Source organism: Rhineura floridana, chromosome 3, assembly GCF_030035675.1.
Source record: "Rhineura floridana isolate rRhiFlo1 chromosome 3, rRhiFlo1.hap2, whole genome shotgun sequence".
Classification (NCBI taxonomy): Eukaryota; Metazoa; Chordata; class Lepidosauria; order Squamata; family Rhineuridae; genus Rhineura; species Rhineura floridana.
Genome location: NC_084482.1, coordinates 204350425 through 204376691, shown reverse-complemented (window position 1 = coordinate 204376691; position 26267 = coordinate 204350425). Strand labels below are relative to the sequence as shown.

At 45.8% G+C, this 26267-nt stretch overlaps 1 protein-coding gene across 4 annotated transcripts; it reads left to right on the top strand.

Moving 5' to 3' along the window:
* The first annotated feature begins 4162 nt into the window (after positions 1-4162).
* On the top strand, positions 4163-26267 carry LOC133381213 (zinc finger and SCAN domain-containing protein 31-like). Of its 4 annotated transcripts, none has more exons than XM_061619981.1 (4): positions 4163-4320; positions 13520-14414; positions 21101-21200; positions 24571-26267. In XM_061619981.1, exons 2-4 carry the CDS (start codon positions 13635-13637, stop codon positions 25557-25559), a joined length of 1869 nt encoding a protein of 622 aa, XP_061475965.1. In that variant the 5' UTR covers positions 4163-4320; positions 13520-13634; the 3' UTR covers positions 25560-26267. The 4 variants fall into 4 exon arrangements, 3 of the variants coding, with proteins under 3 accessions (XP_061475965.1, XP_061475967.1, XP_061475966.1); XM_061619983.1 differs by lacking the exon at positions 4163-4320 and adding an exon at positions 4375-4684; XM_061619982.1 differs by lacking the exon at positions 4163-4320 and adding an exon at positions 12468-12607.

The window sequence follows — 26267 nt, the reverse complement described above, 5'->3', positions numbered from 1 at the left end:
GAATGCCTCCAGTGTTGGAGAGCCCACCACCTCCTGAGGTCATTGGTTCCATTGTTGTACCGTTCTAACAGTTAGGAAGTTCTTCCTGATTTTTAGTCGAAATCTGGCTTCCTTCAACTTGAGCCCATCGTTCCGTGTCCTGCACTCTGGGACGATCAAGAAGAGATCCTGGCCCTCCTCTGTGTGGCGACCTTTCAAGTACTTGAAGAGTGCTAGTAAAAGAAGTCAATTCTTTTCCCTAATTGGTTTCACCACTTCCTCTAGTGGTGGCTTTCGAGATGAATGGACATGCTCGTCTTGCTTCTGAAAGATTAGACAAATTGAAGGACGATAAGGCTACCAATGGCTACTACCCATGATTGCCACATTGTACCTCCACGGTTGGAGATAGTATTGTTGTTGTTATGTGCCTCTAAGTCAACTACGACTTATGGCAACCCTATGAATCAGTGACCTCCACGAGCATCTGTCATGAACCACCCTGTTCAGATCTTGTAAGTTCAGGTCTGTGGCTTCCTTTATGGAATCAATCCATCTCTTGTTTGGCCTTCCTCTTTTTCTACTCCCTTCTGTTTTTCCCAGCATTATTATCTTTTCTAATAAATCATGTCTTCTCATTATGTGTCTAAAGTATGATAACATCAGTTTCATCATTTTAGCTTCTAGTGATAGTTCTGGTTTAATATGTTCTAACACCCAATTATTTGTCTTTTTTGCAGTCCATGGTATCCGCAAAGCTCTTCTCCAACACCGCATTTCAGAATAGTTGATTTTTCTCTTAATCTGCTTTTTTCACTGTCCAACTTTCACATCCATACATAGAGATCGGAAATACCATGGTCTGAATGATCCTGACTTTAGTGTTCAGTGATACATCTTTACATTTGAGGACCTTTTCTAGTTCTCTCACAGCTGCCGTCCCCAGTCCTAGCCTTCTTCTGATTTCTTGACTATTGTCTCCATTTTGGTTAATGATTGTGCCAAGGTATTGATAATCCTTGACAAGTTCAATGTCCTCATTGTCAACTGTAAAGTTGCATAAATCTTCTGTTGTCATTACTTTCGTCTTTTTGACGTTCAGCTGTAATCCTGCTTTTGTGCTTTCCTCTTTAACTTTCATCAGCATTCGTTTCAAATCATTACTGGTTACTGCTAATAGTATGGTATCGTCTGCATATCTTAAATTATTTATATTTCTCCCTCCAGTTTTCATACCTCCTTCTTCTTGGTCCAATCCTGCTTTCCGTATGATATGTTCTGCATATAGATTAAACAAATAGGGTGATAAAATACACCCCTGTCTCACACCCTTTCCGATGGGGAACCAATCGGTTTCTCCATATTCTGTCCTTACAGTAGCCTCTTGTCTAAAGTACAGGTTGTGCATCAGGACAATCAGATGCTGTGGCACCCCAATTTCTTCTGCAAACGCAGAAGAAGAGGAATTAGAAAGATTTTATGCAGAAGTACAGGAAGAAATTGATCACACACTAAAACAAGATATGCTGATAATCATGGGGAACTGGAATGCAAAAGTAGGGAACAGAGAAGAAATAGGAATTGTGGGGAAATGGGGCTTAGGAGATAGAAATGAAGTAGGAGAAAGACCTATTGAATTCTGTGAAGCCAATAATTAGTTTCTTGCAAACACAATATTTGAGCAACCAAAAAGATGTGGACATCACGAAATGGTCAATACAGGAATAAAACTGATTATATAATTGGTAGCAGAAGATGGAGAAGCTCCATACTTTCTGCAAAAACAAAACCAGGATCAGACTGCGGTACAGATCATGAACTGGTTGAATCAAAGATCAGAGTAAAGCTAAAGAAGCTAAACAAAGCAATCATGATGCCAAAATACAATTTAAATAACATCCCAGAAGAGTACAAAGATCAAATAAGGAACAGAATTGAGGCTTTAAACTTAGCTGACAGAGAACCAGAAGAACTATGGACTGAAGTCAGGGACATTATCAGGGAAGAATGCAAAAAGACAAAACCTCTAGTTAAAAAGAGAGAAAGACCTCAATGGATGACTGATGAAACTCTTGAAATGGTTGTAGAGAGAAGGAAAGCAAAAGGAGAAACACGGTTAGAACCCTAAATGCAACAATACAGCGACTAGTACGCAGGGACAAAGAGAACTATTACAATAGTTTCTATACAATAACAATACAATAGAAGAGGACAACAAAAAGGGAAGAACAAGAGCCCTATTGCAAAAGATTAGAGAAATCAAAGGGAAATTTAAACCAAGAGTAGGGATGTTGAATAATCAACAGGGGAGCACACTGACTGACTGAGATGAAATAAAAAGAAGATGGAAGCAATACACTGAAGAACTGTATAAAAGAGACACAAGAATGACAGATTCATTTATGGAGGAACCGTATGATGAAGAACCAGAAATTTTAGAACGTGAGGTGAAAGCTGCTCTTAAAATACTTGGAAGAAACAAATCACCAGGAACAGATGGCATACAAATAGAGTTGCTACAAGCTACTGAGACTTAATCTGTCCAAATTTTGACAAAAATTTGTCAAGAAATATGGAAAACAAAACAATGGCCCACAGACTGGAAGCATTCCATATACATCCCAAGTCCAAAGAAAGGGGATCCCAGGGAATGCAGTCATTATCGAACTATTGCCCTAATATCCCATACACTATAATATACACTATACATTTAGCACATGGCATTTCCCCCCAAGAATACTGACTACTGTTGTTTGTTAAGGGTGCTGGCAATTGTAACTCTGTGAGGGCTAAACCTCACTTCTGAAGATGCTTTGGGGGAAGCTATGTGCTTTAAAAATATGGCGAATACGCAGCCCTACTTTCTCTAATCCTGGAAAGGTAACCTAGGAAGCTGCCCTAAATGGAGTCAGACCATTGGTCCATCTAGCTCAGTATTGTTTACACTGACTGGGAGCGGCTCTCCGGGATTTCAGGCAGGGTTTTCTCCCAATCCTACTTGGCAATGCTGGGAATTGAACCTGGGACCTTCAACATTCAAAGCAGATGCTCTACCAGTGAGCTCCCCTTCCATGATGTAGTCATACTCTGTGTATGATACAGTCATGATATTGCCTTCATTACTAGTTGCCACTGATCATGAATTGGTCTAATCTTCTCTTAAGCCAATTTAAGATGGTGGCAGTGAGTTCCATTGGTTAACCATGCGCTGCTTATCATTTCATGTGTCTAAGGCTGCGTACACACCATACCCTGAAAGCACACTTAGTCCCCCCAAACCCTAGGAAGTATACAGTAGTTTGAACTGAAGCGCTCTGAGGAGTATACTAGAGTACCCAGGATTCTTTGAGGGTGTGTGATTTTGATGTGCTTTAAGTATATGGTGCGTATGCAATCTAAGGCAGCCTTTTAGTTTTTAAATAATTTTTAAATAATATCACAACATGACTACAGACAAGAAGCACTAAGCTTCTGGGAGCTGGATTTGAATTGGGAAGGGCAGTTTAAGCAGGATGCTCTTTGTTGCATTCCATGCAAAGGGTGGTTTGAATGGGAGACTGTTGACTGCGAATCCATACTAGCCCCAGCTAGTTCCCCGCCTAAAACAAAAGCGAGTGCAGGATGACACTGCAAACTTGTTGTATGCTTCTCTCTCAGCCTTACCCTCAACCTGTAACGTAGGGATATGAGAAATGCACTGAACTACACTGCAGAGGGCTTTGTATGGTGGCCTCTTCGTTCCAACCTAACCTCCAACCGGGCATAAAGATATAGTGTACTACATTGCAGGGTGGTTGTTGCTGCAAACACTATCTCAAACTCAGGCTGGTCCCCAACCTGCAATATTAACTTTTGGATAACTCTGCAGCGTTGTCCTAAACCACTTTCTTAGCTACAGCGCCCCCCCCCGACAACATGTAATATAGGGATTTGCATTGGGATTTGAACTGGAAAGGCTATTTTGAAATCCTTTTAAAAAATACTCGAATTAGAAAGAACATAAAATCATTTTTTTTTTTTTGCTCCTTTTTGTTTCTGGGTGGAAACTCCGCAACTACAGTAAAATCCTGGATTTCTCTCCATTGATATGTAGGGACAGCTACGTCGGCCGCGAGTGACATTTTTAAAATGGCTTCTCCAATGTTAACCCGGAAGTTTGCTATGCAAACCATGAGACGTGTCACTCTTCTCTTCTTCTCTATGGATTTTTCCCCGTCTCTATTATCGCTTCCTCTTTCTTCTACTGTGGGAAACCCAAGTGGAGTTTGAATTTCTCATGCGCGGCCAAGGCTAAATTAAAGAAGGGCAGAGAGGGGAAAAAAACCTTGCTGAAGGGATTAGGTGAGTCAGTAGAAATGCGTGGGAGTCTTTCTTTTCAGATGTTATTTCCCCCCCAACAATTCCTTGAGGACTAGTGAACTCTTTAGTGCAGCCTCCATCTAAACACAGATTCCTGTATATATGTACCTAATATGGAGTGATAACCTTGCTGGAATTCTTACCTTTTACCTTTTATCATTTTATTGAATATGAATGTAATCGGGTGACGAGATGCGAAAGAGTACAGGGCTCTTGCACCTTTCACAATAGTTGCGTAGAATAGAGGATTGCAGCAAACGCAGCTTCTCATGCAAGTTACACCTGGTGAAAGCCCCCTTTTTTATACAAATAATTAAAGGTACAGGAGCCCTGCCTCCATTTGCAGGTAGGCACCCTTTGGATATATTCTATTATGGCTTGTATTTTATTTTACTCTGTTGTACTGTGGCTTGTATATATAATGATGAAAGGCAATTAAAAGTACTTTGTAGTGGTGGTTTGTGGGTTTTTTTAATGATTTCCCGTTTTTAAGTTTATTTTTGAAGTGTATTTTATTTGCATATTTTTCTGCTAAAATTATAAAAAGCGATTATTAAGTGAGTGCCGAGAGATCAGTGAGAGAGAGAGCCTGTCCTTTGCATGCAGAACATGGCAAGTTTAATCCCTAGCCTCTCTTCTTAATAAAGGATTTCGGAGAGGAGGTGATGGAGAAGATGTCTCTGTGCCCCAGACCCTGGAGAGCAGCTGCTAGTCACAGTAGATGATACTGGACTAGATGCTCATGTTGGTGTTTAATGCCCTAAACCAGGAGTTCCCAAACTGTGGTCTGTGAAGTTCATTCAGGTTGTCCTTGGCATGGCTTTGCATTTGTGGTTGAAGATGGCACATCCATCACATTAAGGACATAAGAATGTAAGAAGTGGCCCACTTAATCCAGCATCCTGTTCTTACAGTGGCCAACCAGTTGCCCTTGGGAAGCCTGCAAGCAGGAGCCGAGTACAAAGAGCATTCCCCCTCCTACGTTTTGCAGCAACTGGTATTCAGAAGCATCCCGCCTCCGACTGTGGAGGCAGAACCCAGTCATTACAGCTAGCCCTTGAAAGCCTTATCCTCCATGAATTTGTTTAATCCTCTTGCACAGCCATCCAAGTTGGGAGCCATCACTGCCTCTTGTGGGAGCAAATTCCACAGGTGAATTATACGCTGTGTGAAGAAATGCTTTCTTTGGTCTGTCCTGAATCTTCCAACATTCAGCTTCATTGGCTGAATTAACTATTCAAATTGATTTTAATTGCTTTTCTTATTTCTTACAATCTGAATTCTGTGAAATACAGTAACATATAAGAAATAAAAGAAACAATGAAAATCATACAAAATCCAGCCAACGGATTACAATTACAATTGCTACAACAGGCAAAAAATATATATATTAAGTGGTCTGCCAAGACCCTCAGCAAAATTCATGTGGCCCATGGGGAAAAAAGTTTGGGAACCCCTGTCCTAAATGGCTTAGGCCCCAAATATCTGGAAGACCGCCTCCTTTTTTGAGGGAGGGAACTTTCAAGCATGAATAGTACGATAACATTGGGAAAGCATCATAGGACCACAAAGAAAGCAGAATGGAGTGTGGATGCTCCAGTATCATAGAATCATAGAATAGTAGAGTTGGAAGGGGCCTGTAAGGCCATCAAGTCCAACCCCCTGCGCAATGCAGGTGCACTGTTGTTGCATCAGTGACATGTTGCAGAATACACCCGCAAAAAATAATACCAACAGGGGCCTGAAGTCTCCTGCTGGCTCTGAAGCGGGGCTTCTCCTCTGGGCCAAAGATTTAAGCTTACACTGGTGTTGCTTCCTCTCATAAATAAACAATAAAGGAGCAGAAAGTGACTGGGAGGACGAGATGTTCTTCACCCTCAGGCCAGGCCTTTTGGCTTCTGCTGAAGGCTAGATATTTTGTTGATTTCTGCTGATCACAACCCTCTCTGGTATAAAGGCACAGGAGCAGGCCAGGCCTCTTGGTCAGTTGGCATCCCTAAACCACCCTGGCTCTGTAACTGGAGCCTGTATCTTTCATCATTCAACCTTTTGCCACCCTTATTCTAAGGACAATGTTTTTTTAATGATACTTTTGTCCAACAGATGTAAAAAAGAAAGGAAAAGACTCTTTATCTCTCTAGGTGGGATAGAAAGACAGATAATTTATTATTATTTTATTTAGCAACATTTTATATATTGCTTAATAAAAACAAACCTTAAGCGGTTTACATAAAATGGTATAAAATATTCATTAAAAATAGCAATAAAAAACTTTATCAACAGACGCAATTAAATTTATCAAGATGTAGATGAATTTGGCAGTTTATTAAAAAAACCCAAATGTACGTAATGAATTTACATGTCTGTGTAGTAAGAAAAAAAGGTTTTAGTGGGTGTCGAAAACAGTGCAATAAAGGTGTCTGCCACACTAAAAAATGGATTTCTCATAAGTGCTGAATGGCGCTTGTCATGAACCTGTAATGGTCATGAGTTATTAGAAATCTGATGACAACACTTTGGTTCCAGTAAGGGACTCTGGGAGATGGTTATAGTCAGAAAAGACAGGCCTTGCCAATTTGCAAAGTTAAGTTTCATTTTCCCAGCTGAAGACGGTTAGAAGAAGCCTTAACAAGCTGCACCTGTTTATCTTTGCTGATTAGCAAGTGCCTGGCACCCAAGGTCATCCTTGGCCTATGCAGTTGGAAAACACCGTTGGGAGGGGGGCCTGAAGGCGCGAAAATGTGAGAAACATCGAGAAGAAAGTTACATCAGTCAATTCCTGATTGGTCAATTAATCTTGGACCGTTAGGATCTTTTTCCCTTAAGTATAGGGCTAGGGACCCACAGCCTTTGTTCTCTGTTCTCTGCCTATGCTGACTGGCACCAGAGTTCCAAACCTTTTCTGCCTTATGGTTCCTGGGGTTGCTTATGGGAAGGCAACCTATGTCTGGTTCCATTGCTTTATGTTGAACATCCATCTCTCTTAGGAGAGGTGCCACGCAACCAACTACCTCGTATGTAAGTAGTTAGGTGAGCTAGTTTATTATTTTCTTGTTGTGTGTATGAATTCTCTTGTAAGAACCTAAACCCCTGTTGGGTGAATGGTCTTAAAGGATTACTTGCTGCTATATGATATGTGCACTTATATATTTTAATCAAGCTACTTCTATTTAACCTGGTGTGTTCATTTGAGAGAAGGGGTGGTTCTAAATTCAGTGTTTTGACCCAATCTCAGTCACTCACTACCAAAGAGGGTTAGGAAGTTAAAAGCTTGGATTTTAAGTGTTAAACCAGAGGTGCCTGGCAAGGAGTGTAACTGTGACTCTTGCCTTTTAGGACCTTGGTTTTATATACCTTCTGGGCTCAGAGATCCCCTGGCTCTGAGTGGACCAGTATACAGGGGTGGTGGCAGCCTACCTTCTACCTTGCAGGGTTGTTGTGAGCGTACACAGCCTTGGCAAGGGTGGAGTAATAGCTTTTCGGTTCCAGTCTCATTTCCCTAAGGGTGGGGGTCTGAGCCTGATGCATGTTCCCGGGACCCTGAGGGTCGGGCGGGCATGACATGGCTGGCAGTGGTGAGGATCGAAGCCATTCCTGCTCTTAAGTGAACACGCTGTGTGAGATAAGTGCATTGCAGCAAGTTGTAAATTTTAAAGAGACTTCTGACACAATTGTTTGTTACTTTGGGTAGTAAGGTTAGTGCAGAATGTCGCAAAAGATAAAAACCAGATCTCAAAAGAATGGAGCCGAGGATGTGCTCCTGGCAGACACTGCGTTGCCTAGTCAGCTTGTTCAGCTGGAAGAAGGCGCTGCTGCTCTGTCGTTTATACCTCAGCCTTCTGTGGATGACAAGGAGTTCGTGTCTAAGCAAACTGAGGATAGCGAAGATGAGGAGGAATCAGATTTGGATGAGGAAGAGCTGCCTAGGAGCATGCAGCGCTACCTGGCTAAGCAAATGAAGCTGTTGTCCCTGCAGTTCAAGGCTATGGAGGAAGATCGCCGGAGTAGGGAAAGCTTTGCTCGTGAGATGCAACAACCGCGAGGAGGAAGACCAGACCTCCATAAAAAATCCTTTCCGACCTTTCGTGAGACAGATGACATTTTTACCTTCTTCCAAGTTTTTGCTCACTCTTGTAGAGATCAAGGTGTGCCTAAAAAGTACTGGATGAGTGCTTTACGCATTAATACTGAAGGCGAGTTGAGAGAACTGTTGAACTCTTTGCCACTGGAGTATGCAGATGATTTTGACTACTTTTATGCTTTAGCCAAGTCTCACTTTGCGCTAACATCAGAAGATTGTTTTCGGCATTTAGAAGCAGACCAGAAGAAGTCTCGGGAAAGCTTCTCAGCCTTTGCTGCACGGATGGGCAGAAATGTGGAACGTTGGGCTGACACAGCCGAGGCTGTAACCCGAGAGGAGGTTTTAGATCTGTTTGCAAAAGAACTGTTTTACAGACGCCTCCCTCGAGATTTGATGGCTCTGGTCAGAGACCAGCAGCCCCGCTCTCTGACTGAAGCAGGCATGCTAGCAGATCGTATGTTTAAAAACAGAGCTGGAGAAAAGTATACTTTGTTTCGGAGACCGGAGTACGTTCCTGTGAAACCGCCGAGGCGAGAGATCGCAGGTATGCAGAAACCAGGGCAACCGGCGAAGGAAGAGAAAGGGGGGCCTGCTGGCTACTTCAAAGTACCTTCCGCCCGGCCCGAGGCTGCATTGCAAGAGAAGCCCCGTGGAGAAATAATCTGCTTTAAATGTGGGCAAATTGGTCATAAGGCTAATTCCTGTTCTAAAACCTTGTCTAAGCCCAATCCTGCTGGAAGGAAGAACCCAAAGGTTGCTCCAGTTGCACGCGTGAGAGACTTAACGTCCCCTGGAGCGGAACCTCCTGAACTTTCTTCATGGTCATCAGCCAAGGAGAATGAAGGAGCAGAATCGGATTTTGTATTTTCTGCCCCAAATTCCCAAGACCGTCCTGAGACCCCTCGTGGACCAGTTGTTAAAGCCCTGTCGGTGAGTGTTGTACAAAATATATCCGGGGGCCAAGAGGGAGAAGAAAAGGATGGTTTGCTGCAAGGGAGGGACTGTCCAGAACCTCTTTCATCGGAATGCAAGGAATGGGTTCAAACGCAGTTCTCAGAACCCATATATGTTAACTGTATTCAGGTCATGGGACGGGTAGATTCGGGCGCAGAGCTCTCCAGTGTTGCTGAACACTTGGTGAAGCCAGAGCAATATGTCCCTGACTTACAAGTGACTGTCACGGCTTATGGACCCAGGGCTGTGCAAGCTCGTGTGGCCGAGCTAGTGCTTTCATACAAGAATTGGACTGGGCGCCATAGAGTTCTAGTTCATTCAACCAACAGTTTGTGGGACGTTTTGATAGGAACAGACCTGCTCTTCCTGCACCATAAAGAGACTGAACGTAGGGCGGAGAGGGATGCTCTTGCTAAGTCTCAAGTCTTGTTAGACACCTGGAAAGGTAGTGGGAGAGAAGCTAAGGCTTTAAAGGAACGGGCTGTGTGCTTGCCTAAGCTGCAGAAAGAAAGTTCGCTTTTGCAGCCCAGGGGAGGGGGGCTGATGGAATGTAAAGTGCCGCCTGTTGGCTCTCAAGGAACTAAGACAGTTCTAAAAAGGAAGGAAAGCCTTCAAGGTTGTAAAAGCAAAACAGAAGTTAACTCGGCTGTTTTATTACCAGCGGAGGAATCTGAGCCTCCTAATAGACATTTAATTAGGGCCTGTACCAAGGCGTGTGAATTTGCAGAGGATTCTTTGGATTTGGTTACAGAGAGTCAACAAGCAGGGGGGATAACTGAAATTACCCTGCCCGAAGGTTTGACTCAGGAGCAACGAAGGCAATTAGTTCAAATTCTGATGGACTTTAAACCTATGTTTTCCAGTAAGCCTGGAAGAACTGACTTGGCTATTCATTCTATTAACACCAGGGATCATCCCCCTATGCAAGCTTCTCCGTACCGAGTTATAGGACGAAATGCAGAAGTGGTAGAGAGGGAAATCCAAGCTATGCTGGAAATGGGAGTTATTGAACCCTCTACCAGTCCCTGGTCCTCCCCTATTGTGCTAGTGGCTAAACGGGAAGCTAATGAAGTGCGTTTCTGTGTGGATTACAGGAAGCTGAACCAGATTTCCCAAGTGGATCCGTATCCTTTGCCTAGGATGGACCATTTAATAGAAAGACTGGGAGCAGCAAAATACATCACTACACTGGATTTAACTAAGGGATATTGGCAAGTGCCTCTAGATGGGGACGCTGCTGTGAAATCTGCTTTTGTCACGCATATGGGCTTGTTCCAGTTCAAGGTTCTCCCATTCGGACTTCGAAATGCCCCAGCCACGTTCATGAGGCTTATTAATTCTGTGATTAATGGCCTAGGTGAATTTTCTTGTGCGTATCTGGACGATCTGGCCATCTTTAGCCCTGACTGGAAGTCGCATTTGAACCATTTGAGAATTGTTTTACAGCAACTGCAGGCCGCTGGACTAACCATCAAAGCGCAGAAATGTCAATTTGGTCTGGGGGAAGTTGTGTATTTGGGCCACAGGGTGGGGCAGGATTGTGTCAAACCCCTAGAGGCTAAGATCGAAGCTATTCAAAATTGGCCTGTCCCTAAGACCAAGAAACAGGTTCAATCTTTTTTGGGGTTAGCCGGCTATTACAGAAAATTTGCTCCACATTTTAGTAGTGTTGCTACCCCTCTAACTGAACTGTGCAAAAAGACTATGCCAATGCGTGTCATTTGGACTGATAAATGTCAAAGTGCTTTTGATGCTTTAAAGACGATGTTGATAAACTATCCTGTTTTGAAAGCTCCTGATTTTTCAAGCCCTTTTGTAGTTCAGACGGATGCTTCTAACTTTGGGCTTGGAGCTGCTTTGCTCCAGGAAGATGCTGCTGGAGAATTGCACCCTATTGCATACATTAGTAAGAAATTGCTTCCAAGAGAGCGCAATTTGGCTACCATTGAAAAGGAGTGTCTTGCTTTGGTTTGGGCTCTTGATAAGTTACGCCCGTACCTATGGGGACGTCATTTCCAATTGCAGACAGACCATTCTCCTTTGTGTTGGTTGAACAGGATGAAAAACTCCAACCAAAAATTGTTACGTTGGAGTCTGGCCCTCCAAGATTTTGATTTTACAATTCAGTTCATAAAGGGGCGTGATAATATAGTAGCTGATGCTCTATCTCGCCTATCTATTCCAGTTGATTGATATTTGATTCATGCCTATTCCACTGACTGATTTCCCGGCTCTGATGACCTCTGGACCGTTTTTAGACCTTGTTTTACTCTTTTACGCTTTTAACATGTTTTATGGACTTTTTAAAGATTTTACGGCTTATGACCTTTTTTGAACTTGGACCAGTTTTGGATCACCCCATTTTTTATTCTATTTTTTTATTTTTTTTTTATATAATAAAGTTTTCTTTTTTTGGGGGGGTGTTTTAGGGGTCCCTTATTTCTTTTTTTTTTCTCCTTTATTGTTTGTTATGTTGTAACTTTGAACTTAATTAGAAGGCATAAGACAAGAAGTAGCTCACTTGCTTAAAATGTATTAAATTGTTTTTTCTTTTTCTTTTTTATATGCTGTATTGTATTGATGATGGAATTCTTTTTTCTGATTGTTCCCTTATTCCTGGTTGCTGTGGCGATGACGCAGAACTATTCAGAGTTCTGACATCATCTTCCCAAAAAGGGGCGTGTCATGAACCTGTAATGGTCATGAGTTATTAGAAATCTGATGACAACACTTTGGTTCCAGTAAGGGACTCTGGGAGATGGTTATAGTCAGAAAAGACAGGCCTTGCCAATTTGCAAAGTTAAGTTTCATTTTCCCAGCTGAAGACGGTTAGAAGAAGCCTTAACAAGCTGCACCTGTTTATCTTTGCTGATTAGCAAGTGCCTGGCACCCAAGGTCATCCTTGGCCTATGCAGTTGGAAAACACCGTTGGGAGGGGGGCCTGAAGGCGCGAAAATGTGAGAAACATCGAGAAGAAAGTTACATCAGTCAATTCCTGATTGGTCAATTAATCTTGGACCGTTAGGATCTTTTTCCCTTAAGTATAGGGCTAGGGACCCACAGCCTTTGTTCTCTGTTCTCTGCCTATGCTGACTGGCACCAGAGTTCCAAACCTTTTCTGCCTTATGGTTCCTGGGGTTGCTTATGGGAAGGCAACCTATGTCTGGTTCCATTGCTTTATGTTGAACATCCATCTCTCTTAGGAGAGGTGCCACGCAACCAACTACCTCGTATGTAAGTAGTTAGGTGAGCTAGTTTATTATTTTCTTGTTGTGTGTATGAATTCTCTTGTAAGAACCTAAACCCCTGTTGGGTGAATGGTCTTAAAGGATTACTTGCTGCTATATGATATGTGCACTTATATATTTTAATCAAGCTACTTCTATTTAACCTGGTGTGTTCATTTGAGAGAAGGGGTGGTTCTAAATTCAGTGTTTTGACCCAATCTCAGTCACTCACTACCAAAGAGGGTTAGGAAGTTAAAAGCTTGGATTTTAAGTGTTAAACCAGAGGTGCCTGGCAAGGAGTGTAACTGTGACTCTTGCCTTTTAGGACCTTGGTTTTATATACCTTCTGGGCTCAGAGATCCCCTGGCTCTGAGTGGACCAGTATACAGGGGTGGTGGCAGCCTACCTTCTACCTTGCAGGGTTGTTGTGAGCGTACACAGCCTTGGCAAGGGTGGAGTAATAGCTTTTCGGTTCCAGTCTCATTTCCCTAAGGGTGGGGGTCTGAGCCTGATGCATGTTCCCGGGACCCTGAGGGTCGGGCGGGCATGACAGCGCTTGTCAAATTGTGCTTCATAGAATCCTAGAGCTGGAAAGGGGCCTTGAAAGGGGCAGCTGATAATGCCACCTGCTTGACTGTATAGAAACCTCAGAATTTTCCAGGGCAGGAATGAGGCCGATTATATAAAGGCAAGAAGCCCATCTATTGCTCCGCCCCTTTACCTCTGGCCACACCCACCAACCGGCATGAGGCCCCTGAAATATTCCTCAGCAGGAATATGGCCCTCAAGCTGAAGAAAACTCCCTGCCTCTACTCTAGGTTTTGTTTCATTGATCAAATTTATATCCTGCATCTCCAAAAGAAGCCAAGGCTGGCTCTGATTCCTTGTGATGGTTACTCTTTTTCCTTCCCATTCTCAGGAAGAAGAATATTTCTCTGGACATCCCTCTCTTGCCTAAGGTCCCCCCTGAAGCATTTTTCACATTTTTGCAGTGAAAAGATTTTTGCGGGACTGGCTTGAGAAAGGAAAGGAAAATGGCAACCAGGCGAGGAGATACTTCAGCCTTAAGTCTACCGTCCCGGGCTGTGCTGAAAGAGAGGATGAAAGTAGAGGAGCCAGACCCAGCTGAAGTGGGGAAAGGCCCTCGCGTCATGCAGGCCAGGAATACTGGGGGATTCTGGGAGAGAAACATGCCAGGCCACGTTAAGTGGGAGTCGCAGAAGGGGCCGCAGCAGCCGTGGGAGGCCCAGCTTCAGGAGTTCCTCAAAGCAATGGAGTCCTCCCACTCGGACGGGAGAAATCCGCACCAGCGGACGTCGGCGTTACGGGACGAGGCCCAAGCCGCCCTGCCTCCTCCTGAGGGAACGGCCAACACCAGGCCGCATCTGAGGAGAGAGATGGTGAGCCCTCCCCTGCCAGGCCCCAGCAGAGAAACCCAACAGGCAGCCAAAGAGAAGGAGGAGCGTGGGAAAGTGAAGGAAGAGATTCTGGAAGTGGAGGAGGAAGAAGAGGAGGAAGCTGCTGACTCTGACACACAGCGCCAGCGCTTCCGACGGTTCGGCTACCAGGAGGTCAAGGGCCCCCGAGAGGCTTGCAGCCGGCTCTGGCACCTTTGCCGTGGGTGGCTGAAGCCGGAGAGGCACACCAAGGAGCAGATCCTGGAGCTGGTGATCCTGGAGCAGTTCCTGACCATCTTGCCCCCAGAGATGCAGAGCTGGGTGAGGGAATGTTGCCCGGAGACCTGCCCCCAAGTCATCGCCCTGGCTGAGGATTTCCTATTGAGGCAGCAGGAGGACGACAGGCATGCAGGGAAGGTGAGGGAACTTAATATGGTTTGCTCTGGCGGATTGAGAGTATTTATTTATGTATTCTTTTTATTTGTGTGAATATTTCTGTGCTGTCCTTCACCTTAGCGGTCACAGGGCTGCGTATGGAAAATAAAACAAGGGCAAACTTCATAAAAACAGTAACAAATTAAACTACCACAACATAAAAGAGCAGCAGCATAAAATGGGTGGGGAGCCTTCTTCAGCCGAGGCCCGTGTTCTCTGTCAGTGATCACAAAATCATAGAATAGTAGAGTTGGAAGGGGCCTATAAGGCCATCCAGTCCACCTCCCTGCTCACTGCAGGAATCCAAATCAAAGCATTCCCGACAGATGGCTTCCCAGCTGCCTCCTGAATGCCTCCAGTGTCAGAGAGCCCACTACCTCTCTAGGTAATTGGTTCCATTGGCATATGGCTCGAACAGTTAGGAAGCTTTTCCTGATGTTCAGCCGAAATCTGGCTTCCTGCAACTTGAGTCCATTATTCCGTGTCCTGCACTTTGGGACGATCGAGAAGAGATCTTGGCCCTCCTCTGTGTGGCAACCTTTCAAGTACTTAAAGAGTCCTGTCATATCTCCCCTCAGTCTTCTCTTCTCCAGGCTAAATATGCCCAGTTCTTTCAGTCTCTCCTCATAGGGCTTGGTTTCCAGTCCCCTGATCATTCTTGTTGCCCTCCTCTGAACCTGTTCCAGTTTGTCTGCATCCTTCTTGAAGTGCGGAGACCAGAACTGGACGCAGTTTGAAGATTTCCATCTTCAACTTTTATTTTAACCTTCCCTTTCGTACCCCCCCCCAAAAAAAAATAATGTCCTGGTCTGTACCTGCAGGTAGTAGACATGGAATACATCAAACCAAGTCACAGGTGGGGAATGTTCGTTTTCAGAGCTCTCCTACTTTTTAAAAAAACCTTGCAAGTAGAGATCTAGCATATCAAGGAGAAAGATTCTATCTAGTCCAGGGGCTGGGGAACCCAAGGGCCACTTTCCTTTCTGGGCAGGCCACATGCCAGAGGTGGGCAGGGCTAGAGACAAAAGTGGGCTGAGCAACAAATGTAAATTTGTCTTTTTCCACATACATCTTTATTTATTTATTTTTATTTTATTTTATTACATTTTTAGACCGCCCTATAGCAATAAGCTCCCAGGGCGGTGTACAGCATAATAAAACAGGTTAAAATACAAAAACACAATAAAACATAATTAAAAATTTTCAATTTTCAATTCAAATTTTAAAATTTTTAAAATGCCTGGGCGAAGAGGTAGGTCTTTACCTGGCGCCGAAAAGATAGCAAAGAAGGCGCCAGGCGTATCTCATCAGGGAGGGCGTTCCATAGTTCGGGGGCCACCACTGAGAAGGCCCTAGCTCTAGTTATCGTTCTCCGTGCCTCCCTATGCGTTGGGACACGGAGAAGGGCCTTCGACGTCGAGCGCAGCCACTGGGTAGGCACATAGCGGGAGAGGCGTTCTGCCAGGTATTGCGGTCCGATGCCGTTAAGGGCTTTATAGGTAAGAACCAACACTTTGAATCTGGCCCGGAAACATATTGGTAGCCAGTGCAGCTGGGCCAGGACAGGTGTTATATGATCAATTTTTTTTGTCCCAGTAAGAACTCTGGCCACAGCATTCTGCACCAGCTGAAGTTTCCGAACCGTCTTCAGAGGTAACCCTACGTAGAGTGCATTACAGTAGTCCAATCTAGAGGTTACCAGAGCATGGATAACTGTGGCAAGGTTCTCCCTATCCAGATAGGGTCGTAGTTGGGCTACCAGCCGAAGCTGGTAGAACGCATTCCGTGCCACCGAGGCTACTTGAGCCTCCAGTGACAGGAGCGGATCTAATAAGACCCCCAAACTACGGACCTGCTCCTTTAGGGGGAGTGTAACCCCATCTAGGGCAGGTCGGACATCAACCATCTGGGCAGAGAGCCCCCCCCACCAACAGCATCTCAGTCTTGTCAGGATTGAGTCTCAGTTTATTAGCTCTCATCCAGTCCATTATTGCGGCCAGGCAGTGGTTTAGTACATTAACAGCCTCACCTGAAGAAGATGAAAAGGAGAAGTAGAGCTGCGTATCATCAGCATATTGCTGGAAACGCACTCCAAATCTCCTAATGACCTCGCCCAGCAGCTTCATATAGATATTAAAGAGCATGGGGGACAGAACTGAACCCTGTGGGACCCCATATTGGAGTATCCAGGGACTCGAGTAATGCTCCCCAAGCACCAGCTTCTGGAGATGATTCTTGAGGTAGGAGCACAGCCACCGCCAAGCAGTGCCTCCAACTCCTAAGTCCGCAAGACGTCCGAGAAGGATACCATGGTCGATGGTATCAAAAGCCGCTGAGAGATCAAGGAGAACCAACAGAGTTACACTCCCTCTGTCTTTCTCCCGACAGAGGTCATCATACAGGGCGACCAAGGCTGTTTCTGTACCAAACCCCGGCCGAAAGCCCGATTGACATGGATCCAGATAATCAGTTTCATCCAAGAGAGCCTGGAGCTGGTGAGCGACCACACGCTCTAAAACCTTGCCCAGGAACGGAACATTTGCTACCGGTCTATAGTTGTCAAGATTTTCAGGGTCCAAGGAGGTTTTCTTTAGGAGCGGTCTCACCACCGCCTGTTTCAGGCAGGGTGGTACCACTCCCTCTCGTAAAGAGGCATTGATCACCTCCTTGGCCCATCCGGCTGTTCCGTTCCTGCTAGCTTTTATTAGCCATGAGGGGCAAGGATCCAGAGCAGAAGTGGTCGCCCGCACCTGTCCAAGCACCTTGTCCACGTCCTCGAGCTGAACCAACTGAAATTCATCCAATAAAACAGGACAGGACTGTGCTCCGGACACCTCATTAGGCTCAACTGCTACAATATTGGAGTCAAGGTCCCGGCGGATGTTTGCGATCTTATCTTGGAAGTGTCTCGCAAACTCATTACAGCGGGCTATTGATGGTATTATTGCGTTCTGAGGACCAGAGTGTAAAAGTCCCCGAACAACCTTATAAAGTTCCGCTGGGTGGTTAGAAGATGACTGAATGGAGGCAGCAAAGTACTGCTTCTTCGCTGCCCTCACCGCCTTCACATAGAGCTTGGTAGAGATCTTCACAAGTGCAAGACCACAGCCGTCGGGAGTTCGTCTCCATTTGCACTCAAGCCGTCTCCTTTCTTGCTTCATCACTCTTAGCTCCGAGGTAAACCACGGAGCCAATTGAGCTCTGCAGAGGAGAGGGCGCACCGGGGCGATCGTGTCAACTGCCTGGGTCATTTCCGTATTCCACAGATTGACCAGGGTTTCGACAGGAGCGTCAGTTTTATCAGCCGGAAAACTCCCCAGAGCCTTCTGAAAACCTTCAGGATTCATTAGTCTCCGGGGGCGGACCATCTTAATAGGTCCTCCACCCTTGCAGAGGGGAGAAAACATTGTGAGCCTACACCTCAATAGGCGATGATCTGTCCATGACAGAGGAATAGATGTAAAATCCTTCACTCCCAGATCACCATCCCCTGCTCCAGTAGCAAAAATTAAGTCTAGAGTGTGCCCCGAAATATGCGTAGGGCCAGTAAGAAATTGAGACAGCCCCATGGCTGTCATGGAGGCCATGAAGTCCTGAGCCGCCCCAGACAAAGCGGTCTCGGCATGAATGTTGAGATCCCCCAATACCATAAATTTGGGGGATCACAACACCAAACCCGAGACCACCTCCGTCAGCTCAGTTAGGGAGGCTGTTGGGCAGCAGGGTGGACGGTACACCAACAGTATTCCCAGTCTGTCTCGCTGGCCCAACGTAATATGGAGACACTCCAGACCATTAGCTACCTGGATAGGGTGCCTAATGAGAGGGATGGAACTTCTATAGACCACAGCGATTCCCCCTCCCCGACCCTCGGATCTACCCAGATGCTGAACCGAGTACCCAGGTGGGCACAGCTGGGAGAGATTAATGCCTCCCAGATCGCTCACCCATGTCTCAGTAATAAACGCCAGATCGGCCGCCTCATCCACAATTAAATCATGGATGAGGGAAGCTTTATTATTTACCGATCTGGCATTAAGAAGCAGCAACTGGAGATCCGAGAGTTGGCTGATAGAACTACCAGCAATCCTGTGGATGTGGGGAGGACCGGAACACGGTACAGCCACCAATTGTCTGTGCCGAGTTCCCCTCAACCGGCATGTCCTCCTCTTTATCCATTGCCAGAGTTAAAGGACGCATTCTGGCCAGGCAAAAGTGCACAAGAAGAGTGAGGAGCAGGGCTGATGAGAAGCGCAGCCTGGGAGAGAGAGAACAGGACCTCTGAGGCTGACCTTGGGGTTTTGATAGGTTCATACGGGTGTAGGTCCCAGGCTGGGCAACCTCAGATGTTGCTGGACTCTAGCTGCCATCATCCCTGACCATTGGCCATGCTGGCTGCTGCCGATCAGAGTTTGGAGTCCAGCAACATCTGCAGGGCACCCTGCTGGCTTTAAAGACTGGTGCCAGCGCTTTAAACTGAACTTGGAAACAAATTAGAAATTATTCTCAGATGATGCCTACTATTTATTTATTTATTAAATTCATGTTAAATCCCTTCCTCCCAGAAGGAGCCCAGGGTGGCAAACAAATGATAAAAACCTTAAAAACATCTATAGAAATAAACATCTTTTAAAAAAATTAAAAACATATTTAGAAACAATTCCAGCACAGATGCAGACTGGGATAAGGGCTCTACTTAAAAGGCTTGTTGAAAGACGAAGGTCTTCGGTAGGTGCTGAAAAGATAACAGAGATGGCGCCTGTCTAATATTTGTTGTTGTTATGTGCCTTCAAGTCGACTACGACTTATGGCGACCTATGAATCAGCAACCTCCAATAGCATCTGTCGTGAACCACCCTGTTCAGATCTTGTAAGTTCAGGTCTGTGGCTTCCTTTATGGAATCAATCCATCTCTTGTTTGGTCTTCCTCTTTTTCTACTCCCTTCTGTTTTTTCCAGCATTCTTGTCTTTTCTAATGAATCATGTCTTCTCATTATGTGTCCAAAGTATGATAACCTCAGTTTCATCATTTTAGCTTCTAGTGATAGTTCTGGTTTAATATGTTCTAACACCCAATTATTTGTCTTTTTTGCAGTCCATGGTATATTTAAGGGGTGGGAATTCCAAATGGCAGATGCCACAACACTAAAGGTCCACTTCCTATGTTGTGCAAAACGGATCTCCTGATAAGATATCTGCAGGCGGCTCTCACCTGCACAGCACAATAATTGACTGGGTATATAAGGGGTAAGCCAGTCTTTCAGGTATACTGGTCCCAAGCTGTCCAGGTCTTTGTACACCAAAACCATCACCTTGAACTTGGCCCAGTAGTTAACGGGCAGCCAGTGCAATTCTTTCAGCAGCAGAGTAACATGTTGGTGATACTCTGCCCCAGTGAGCAGTCTCGCCGCTGCATTTTGCACCAGCTGCAGCTTCTGGACCAACCTCAAAGGCAGCCCCACATACAGCACATTACGGTAATCCAGCCTGGAGGCTACCAGTGCATGGAAAACAGTGGTCAGGCTATCCTAGTCCGGAAACGGCCACAGCTGTCTAACCAGCCAAAGCTGGTAAAAGGCGCTCCTAGCCACTGAGGCCACCTAGGCCTCGAGTGACAAATATGGATCCAGGGAGCACCCCAAGATTATGAACCTGCTCTTTCAGAGAAAGTATGACCCCATCTAAAGCAGGCAATTGACTCAGGAACCACCTACCACAGTGTCTCTGTCTTGAAAGAGGAAGGTCTTTAGTAGGCGCTGAAAAGATAAAGGGGAGGGAATTCCAAAGGGTAGGTGATTCAGAGTCAGTTTATTGGCCCTCAGCCAGCACACCACAGAGTCCAAGCACTGGTCCAGGGCTTGCATGACCTCTTCCAATTCAGATGTTACCAAGAAATAGAGTTGGGTATCATCAGCATACTGCTGACACCTCACCCCAGATCTCCTAATGACCACTCCCAGTGGCTTCATATATTTATTTATTTATTGTATTGTATTTGTATACCGCCCCATAGCCGAAGATGTCTGGGTGGTTTACAACAATTAAAAACATTAAAAACAAATATACAAATTTAAAAACACATTTTTAAAAAGCAATTGTAGACATTAAACAGCATTGGGGACAAGATGGTACATGTATATATTGCAGCAGAGGGCAGAAATAAATGGTCTGTTAAGAGTGGTAGTTGAAAGAATAAAGAAACATTTAAGCAGCCATGTGGCTTGTACTCAGGGAGCCATTACTAACTAACTGAGAACAAAAGTAGGAAGAGAAGGAAGGGGGAGGAGAAAAGCCTGAAAAAGAAACAAACACTTTAGAGGAAGAATCAGCAGAGGGATGAATAGATTGCCTTTGTGTCTATCACCCCCCTCCCCGGTTCAGGTCACTTGTAACATGCGTTGATGCTTTACTCCTTTAGCATAGATCATGTAAAAACAAAGAATACATGCTCCTGTTCTTATCCTTGTGCAAATGTTCATGAAGATTTCCTTGGTTGACTCAGTAAATTATACAGTTAATTGGCTAAGATTCCTTGAATTGGGTAGCAGCCCTAGTTCAGGGTGGGCTCTGAACTGGGCAATGTGGCATCCAACTCTTCCCTCTGCCCTTCCTGCCCTTCCCCTTTTGACCTGAGACCCTCCCTGTTCCTGTTTTGCATGCTGTCCAAGGAGGCCTTCCCTGGGACAGAGCGGGCAGCACCAGAGATCTGGCAGAGGCTCCACTTCAGGGAGGTCAAACAAGAGGCCAACAGAAATGCCACCTTGCTTGGTAAGGTTTTAATTTTTATTTTATTTCATTTCTTTTCTTTTTTGTTTCTTGTTGGATGCTCTGAAACCCCAAAGACCAATGTCAGAGCTGTGGCAAGTCACTGAGAGAGGGCTGCTAGCCTGAGCAGTTGGCCAGGGTCCGATCAGTCCGCAGCTGGTACCCGCAAGAGAACAGGCAAGTCCGGTGATCGGCGCACTGAGGACAGCCCCTAAGTTGTGGAGTTCCCTCCATGCAGAGGTGTGTCTGACACCATCGCTCTACAGTTTTCAGCAAAAGCTGTACTGGAAGTCAGCAGAGTTACACAGCACTTGCAACAAATCAGTCTGTTAAGTCGACTGGTAAAGGTGAGAAATAAAAAGTTAAGGTTTATTTGCAACCCGCATACATCTCTGAGTGGGAGCTCAGGATGGCACGCCCTCACAACCCCGAAGGAGCAGCAAAGGAAGAAGAGAGGCTCAAACAAACACGTTATGAGATTGTCAGCGAGAGGCACGGAAGCGTTACTCTTTCTGTCTGGCGCCCCCCGCTAGTTCAGGCAACTAACTGCAAGCTTTGCTGTCCCATTCCAACATGGTGAAGACTCACCTCTTTGCCCTGGCCTTTGACCCGTGAGATGTGCATTCTCAGGACCCACCCTATTCCTGCGAATATCGTTTGTCATCATTGTTTTTCAGACTGAGTTTTGAGTAGTTGCAATCTGCCCTGGGACCTGCTGGTGAAAGATGCCGCCCTGGACTCCTGCTGGGAGGAAGGGTGGGATATAAATCAAATAATAAATAAATAAACAAAAATTTAAATAAATAAATAAATGTCATTGTCATCATCAACATCTACATATTTCAATGGCAGTCCAAAGCTGAACTGAGGCCTTAAGAGCCTTTGTCTCTGGCCTGCCCACCTCCCGCTTCTGTGAGCCCTGCCCTGTGCTAGAAAAACAAAGATCCTTAAAGGGCCAGCTCTCTCGCAGGCGGAGAAGCATTTCTTCTCTTCTCTGTATATTCCCCCCTGTGCCGTTAGGTTAGCGGCTACCACAAGATGAAGCGATGCCTCCCTCCAACTTAAAAGAGGATTTGACAAATTGAAGCTAGACAAAATCATATTGCGCTGTCGGTAAACATGGCTCTTTAGGAAGCTTTGTAGAGAAAGGTGGGATGGTTAGAGGGGGGCATGCCTCTGAATCAGACAAATTGAAATGAGAGGAAATCATGCCGGATAAGTAGCTACTAGCCTTGTTGGCAGTGTTCTGCCCCCACTGTCAGAAGCAGTACGCCTCTGAAAGCCAGATGCAGGGAATCGTGAGTGAGGAGAGGGCTCTTGTGCTCAGATCCTGCTTGCCGGCTTCCCACTGGGGCATCTGGTTGGCCACTGTGAGAACAGGAGGCTGGACCAGATGAGCCTTTGAAAATGCCATTCACACATTTGCTAACTGCGTGAGTGGGCATCTCATCTAACTTGGCCCTTGGAGCCCCACGCAAGCAGGAGCCCCAGTCCCGTATGGAGCCTGTGTACGTGTGGCTCTGTGTGTGTGTAGGCTCACCTCCACTGTCAGAGGCAGTAGGACTGAATAGCAGCCGTGGGGAATCGCAAGTGGGGATAGGGCGGGTGCACTTGGGTCCTGCTCGTGAGCTTCCCATTGGAGCAACTGGTTGGCCGCTGTAGGATGCCAGACTAGATGAGCTTTTGGGCCGATCCAGCTGCAGGGCGTTGTCTTACGTTCTTCTCCTGACTCCTTGGGCTCAGAGGAAGGCGATCATGAAGGTCTTGGCTTCAGTTCTTTGGGCTTCTGGCCACCAGCTCCAGACTGAGCAGGCTCAGGCTCGATGTCAGAGGAGCCTAGTCTGGGTCACAGCCAGCAGCACCGTCGTCTGATACAGCTGCTCTTTCTCCTCTGGCTCCAAGCCCAAGGCCAGAGCAAGAGGGTCCCAGATGGGGATGAAGCTGCATGGATGGCAACTTGAAGGACCGGCCTGTGACCAAGTGGCACCCTAGATGAGGAGGACTGTCTTTGCCACATCTGCCCTCCCCTGCATGTGTTCAACTGACCTCATTTTGATTGCTTTGGGAGCCTGTGTTGCAGCTCTGGTGCATGACCTACATTCGTGAATCATCCCTGTCATATAAGATTTGGATCTGGGTCACAGTCACTCAGAAATTGGTTGCATCGGGCTCTTTTTTCACATACTTTGTGGATTGTTAACATAACCCTGGGCATGCAGGTCAACACTGTCTGCTTTACAAGTCCAGATGGCACAGTTTGTACCATTTGATTCTGCTGTTGAGCAGATAGCTACGTAGTTGTTATGTGCCTCCAAGTCGACTACAACTTATGGTGACCCTATGAATCAGCGACCTGCAAGAGCATCTGTCATAAACCACCCTGTTCAGATCTTGTAAGTTCAGGTCTGTGGCTTCCTTTATGGAATCAATCCGTCTCTTGTTTGGCCTTCCTCTTTTTCTACTCCCTGCTGTTTTTCCCAGCATTATTGTCTTTTCTAGCGAATCATGTCTTCTCATGATGTGTCCAAAGTATGATAACCTCAGTTTCATCATTTTAGCTTCTAGTGATAGTTCTGGTTTCATTTGTTCTAACACCCAATTATTTGTCTTTTTCACAGTCCATGGTATGCGCAAAGCTCTCCTCCAACAACACATTTCAAATGAGTTGATTTTTGTCTTATCCACTTTTTTCACTGTGTAAAAGGTGAAAATTAGGTTCTAAATTCTCTATTAGTGGAACCAATCAAGGCCCGTGCAGACACTGCCAAACTCTGGCCTATGCATCAGCCTTCATTGGATTCACCACCCCCATTCAACCTGGTCAGTCACTTGTTCCTGAATTCAACCTTGGCCATTAAAGTGCAGGTGGAAGAAACTGGCCATGAATCTAACCAAGCTGGAGCATAAATAGCCAACGTGGTGCCCTCCAGATGTTCTGGATTACAACTTGCATCAGCCTCAGCCAGTATGGCCATGTGACATGGGAGGATGGTAGTCCAACGACGTCTGGAGGGCACCACATCGGCTATCCTTGCTATATGCTTTCATTTGGGTTGAGGAGCATGGCACATATTGGAATCATGGAAGGTAACTTGGAGGTTATCTAGTCCAACCCCCTGCTCAGTGCAGTATCTGCCGTGCAGGATGCAGCTGCAGCACCTGTGACAAATGGCCATCCAGCCTCTGCTTCAATATCTCCAGCGAAGGAGAGTTCACTATCTCCCGAGGTATTAATAGGCAGTCGCAGCATATTGGGCTGCGGGTGGGTGGGGAGGAAGGGAACGACATTGATAAATACATATTTCTGTTCTGTGGCCCACTTTCTGTTTTAATAAAGAATAATATGCACGTCTGAATTCTTTTCCCACTCTAGCATGTCCTGAGAGGACTCGTCGGAAGCAGCGAAACCAGCCAGGCAATCCTGAGGAACTGGAGGCATTTGGAGCTTTGACAAGAGAAGCTGAGCAGAACATTGCTTGTCCGGTGGAGGAACCTGAGAGCCTGCAGAGAAGCAACCCGGAAGGACAAGGGGGGAAATTCATTAATTCTCAGGGAGGGTATGAGGATCTCGATGACAACGTTGTGCAGCAGCCAATGATCCTCAAAGGTGGGCAGGAGAATGCAGGGGTTCAGTTGGGGCAAGTTCTTAGGCTGAGGTCTGATCTTACCGTGCACGAAAGGACGCTAACAGGCGAGTCCCAGTACAAATGTTCGGTCTGCTGGAAAACCTTTTGCCGACGAAATGTCCTTATTACTCATCAGAGGATACACACTGGGGAGAAACCATATAAGTGCTTGGACTGTGGGAAAAGCTTCAGCCAGCGATCCCACTTAATCTTACACGAGAGGACTCACACCGGAGAGAAGCCGTACAAGTGCTCGGACTGCGGGAAGAGCTTCAGTCAGCGGCCGCACCTTGTCAAGCACGAGAGAATCCACACGGGGGAGAAGCCTTACAAGTGCCCCTACTGCGGGAAGAGTTTCAGCGACCGGTCAACGTTGACGACCCACAAGAGGACTCACACGGGAGAGAAGCCGTATTCCTGCTCAGACTGCGGGAAGAGCTTCAGTGACCGGTCATCTCTGATTGCACACAACCGAACTCACACGGGTGAAAAGCCCTATAAATGCTCGGAGTGCGGGAAAAGCTTTAGCCACCAGTCGACCCTCATTAGACACGAGCGAATCCACAGCGGTGACAAAACTTTCAAGTGTTTGGAAGCTGGGAAAAGCGCCAACCCAGTCTTGGGGGCAGAGAAGAGGCCCCGCTTTGGGGACAAGCCACCAATGCCCTGGACAAATTCTGTGACTTGGGGAGAATCTCGTTCGCTGAGCCTGACCTCTTCCTCTTCTGAAAAATAGGGATAAATCATAATCTCCAGAGAGGTTTGTTTGGAAGTCGACAAATAAAATAAAGATGATAAAGGATTTTGGAAAGGAAGGGCTGCTGTATACACTTTAAGTCTAAAAAGCGACATGGGCAATGTTTTAATACTGTAACTGCGTGTATAGGATACTAGGAAAAAATGCCAGTCATTCGGATGGAAACATGTTAGAGATGTAAAGGCGGAGGGATAGAAAATGGGGGTGGTGGGCAAGGAGTCATCCTACCCCTTGGAGCAATGTTGTCCATTTTTCAATAAAATAAAAAAACAATAAAGACATTTGGAAGGGGTGAGTGGCAAGAGAATTATATGAACCCTTTTATTGCTTTTGAAGGCTTTGAATCAAGGTTTAACTGCCCTTTAATCCCTCAAAACACTTTCTGGAAACTACATAATGCTATCAACAACATGGGTTTCCAAATGGTGGTCTGCGAGCTTCGTTCAGGGGGTCTGTGGCATGTTTGTAAAATCATACAGGATCTATACAGCGCCTTACAATTGCTGCATCGGGGAGACAAATCGTTCAGTGGTCCGCAAAGGCCCTCAGCAATTTTCAAGTCCGTGAGGAAAAAAGTTTGGGAACTCCCGATTGATATCCTTCATTGTGCTACTTATAGCTTTTTGTACCTCACCATCTTATGGTAACTGCCTCTCCCTGCATGAACCCACTGAGACCCTTCGTTTG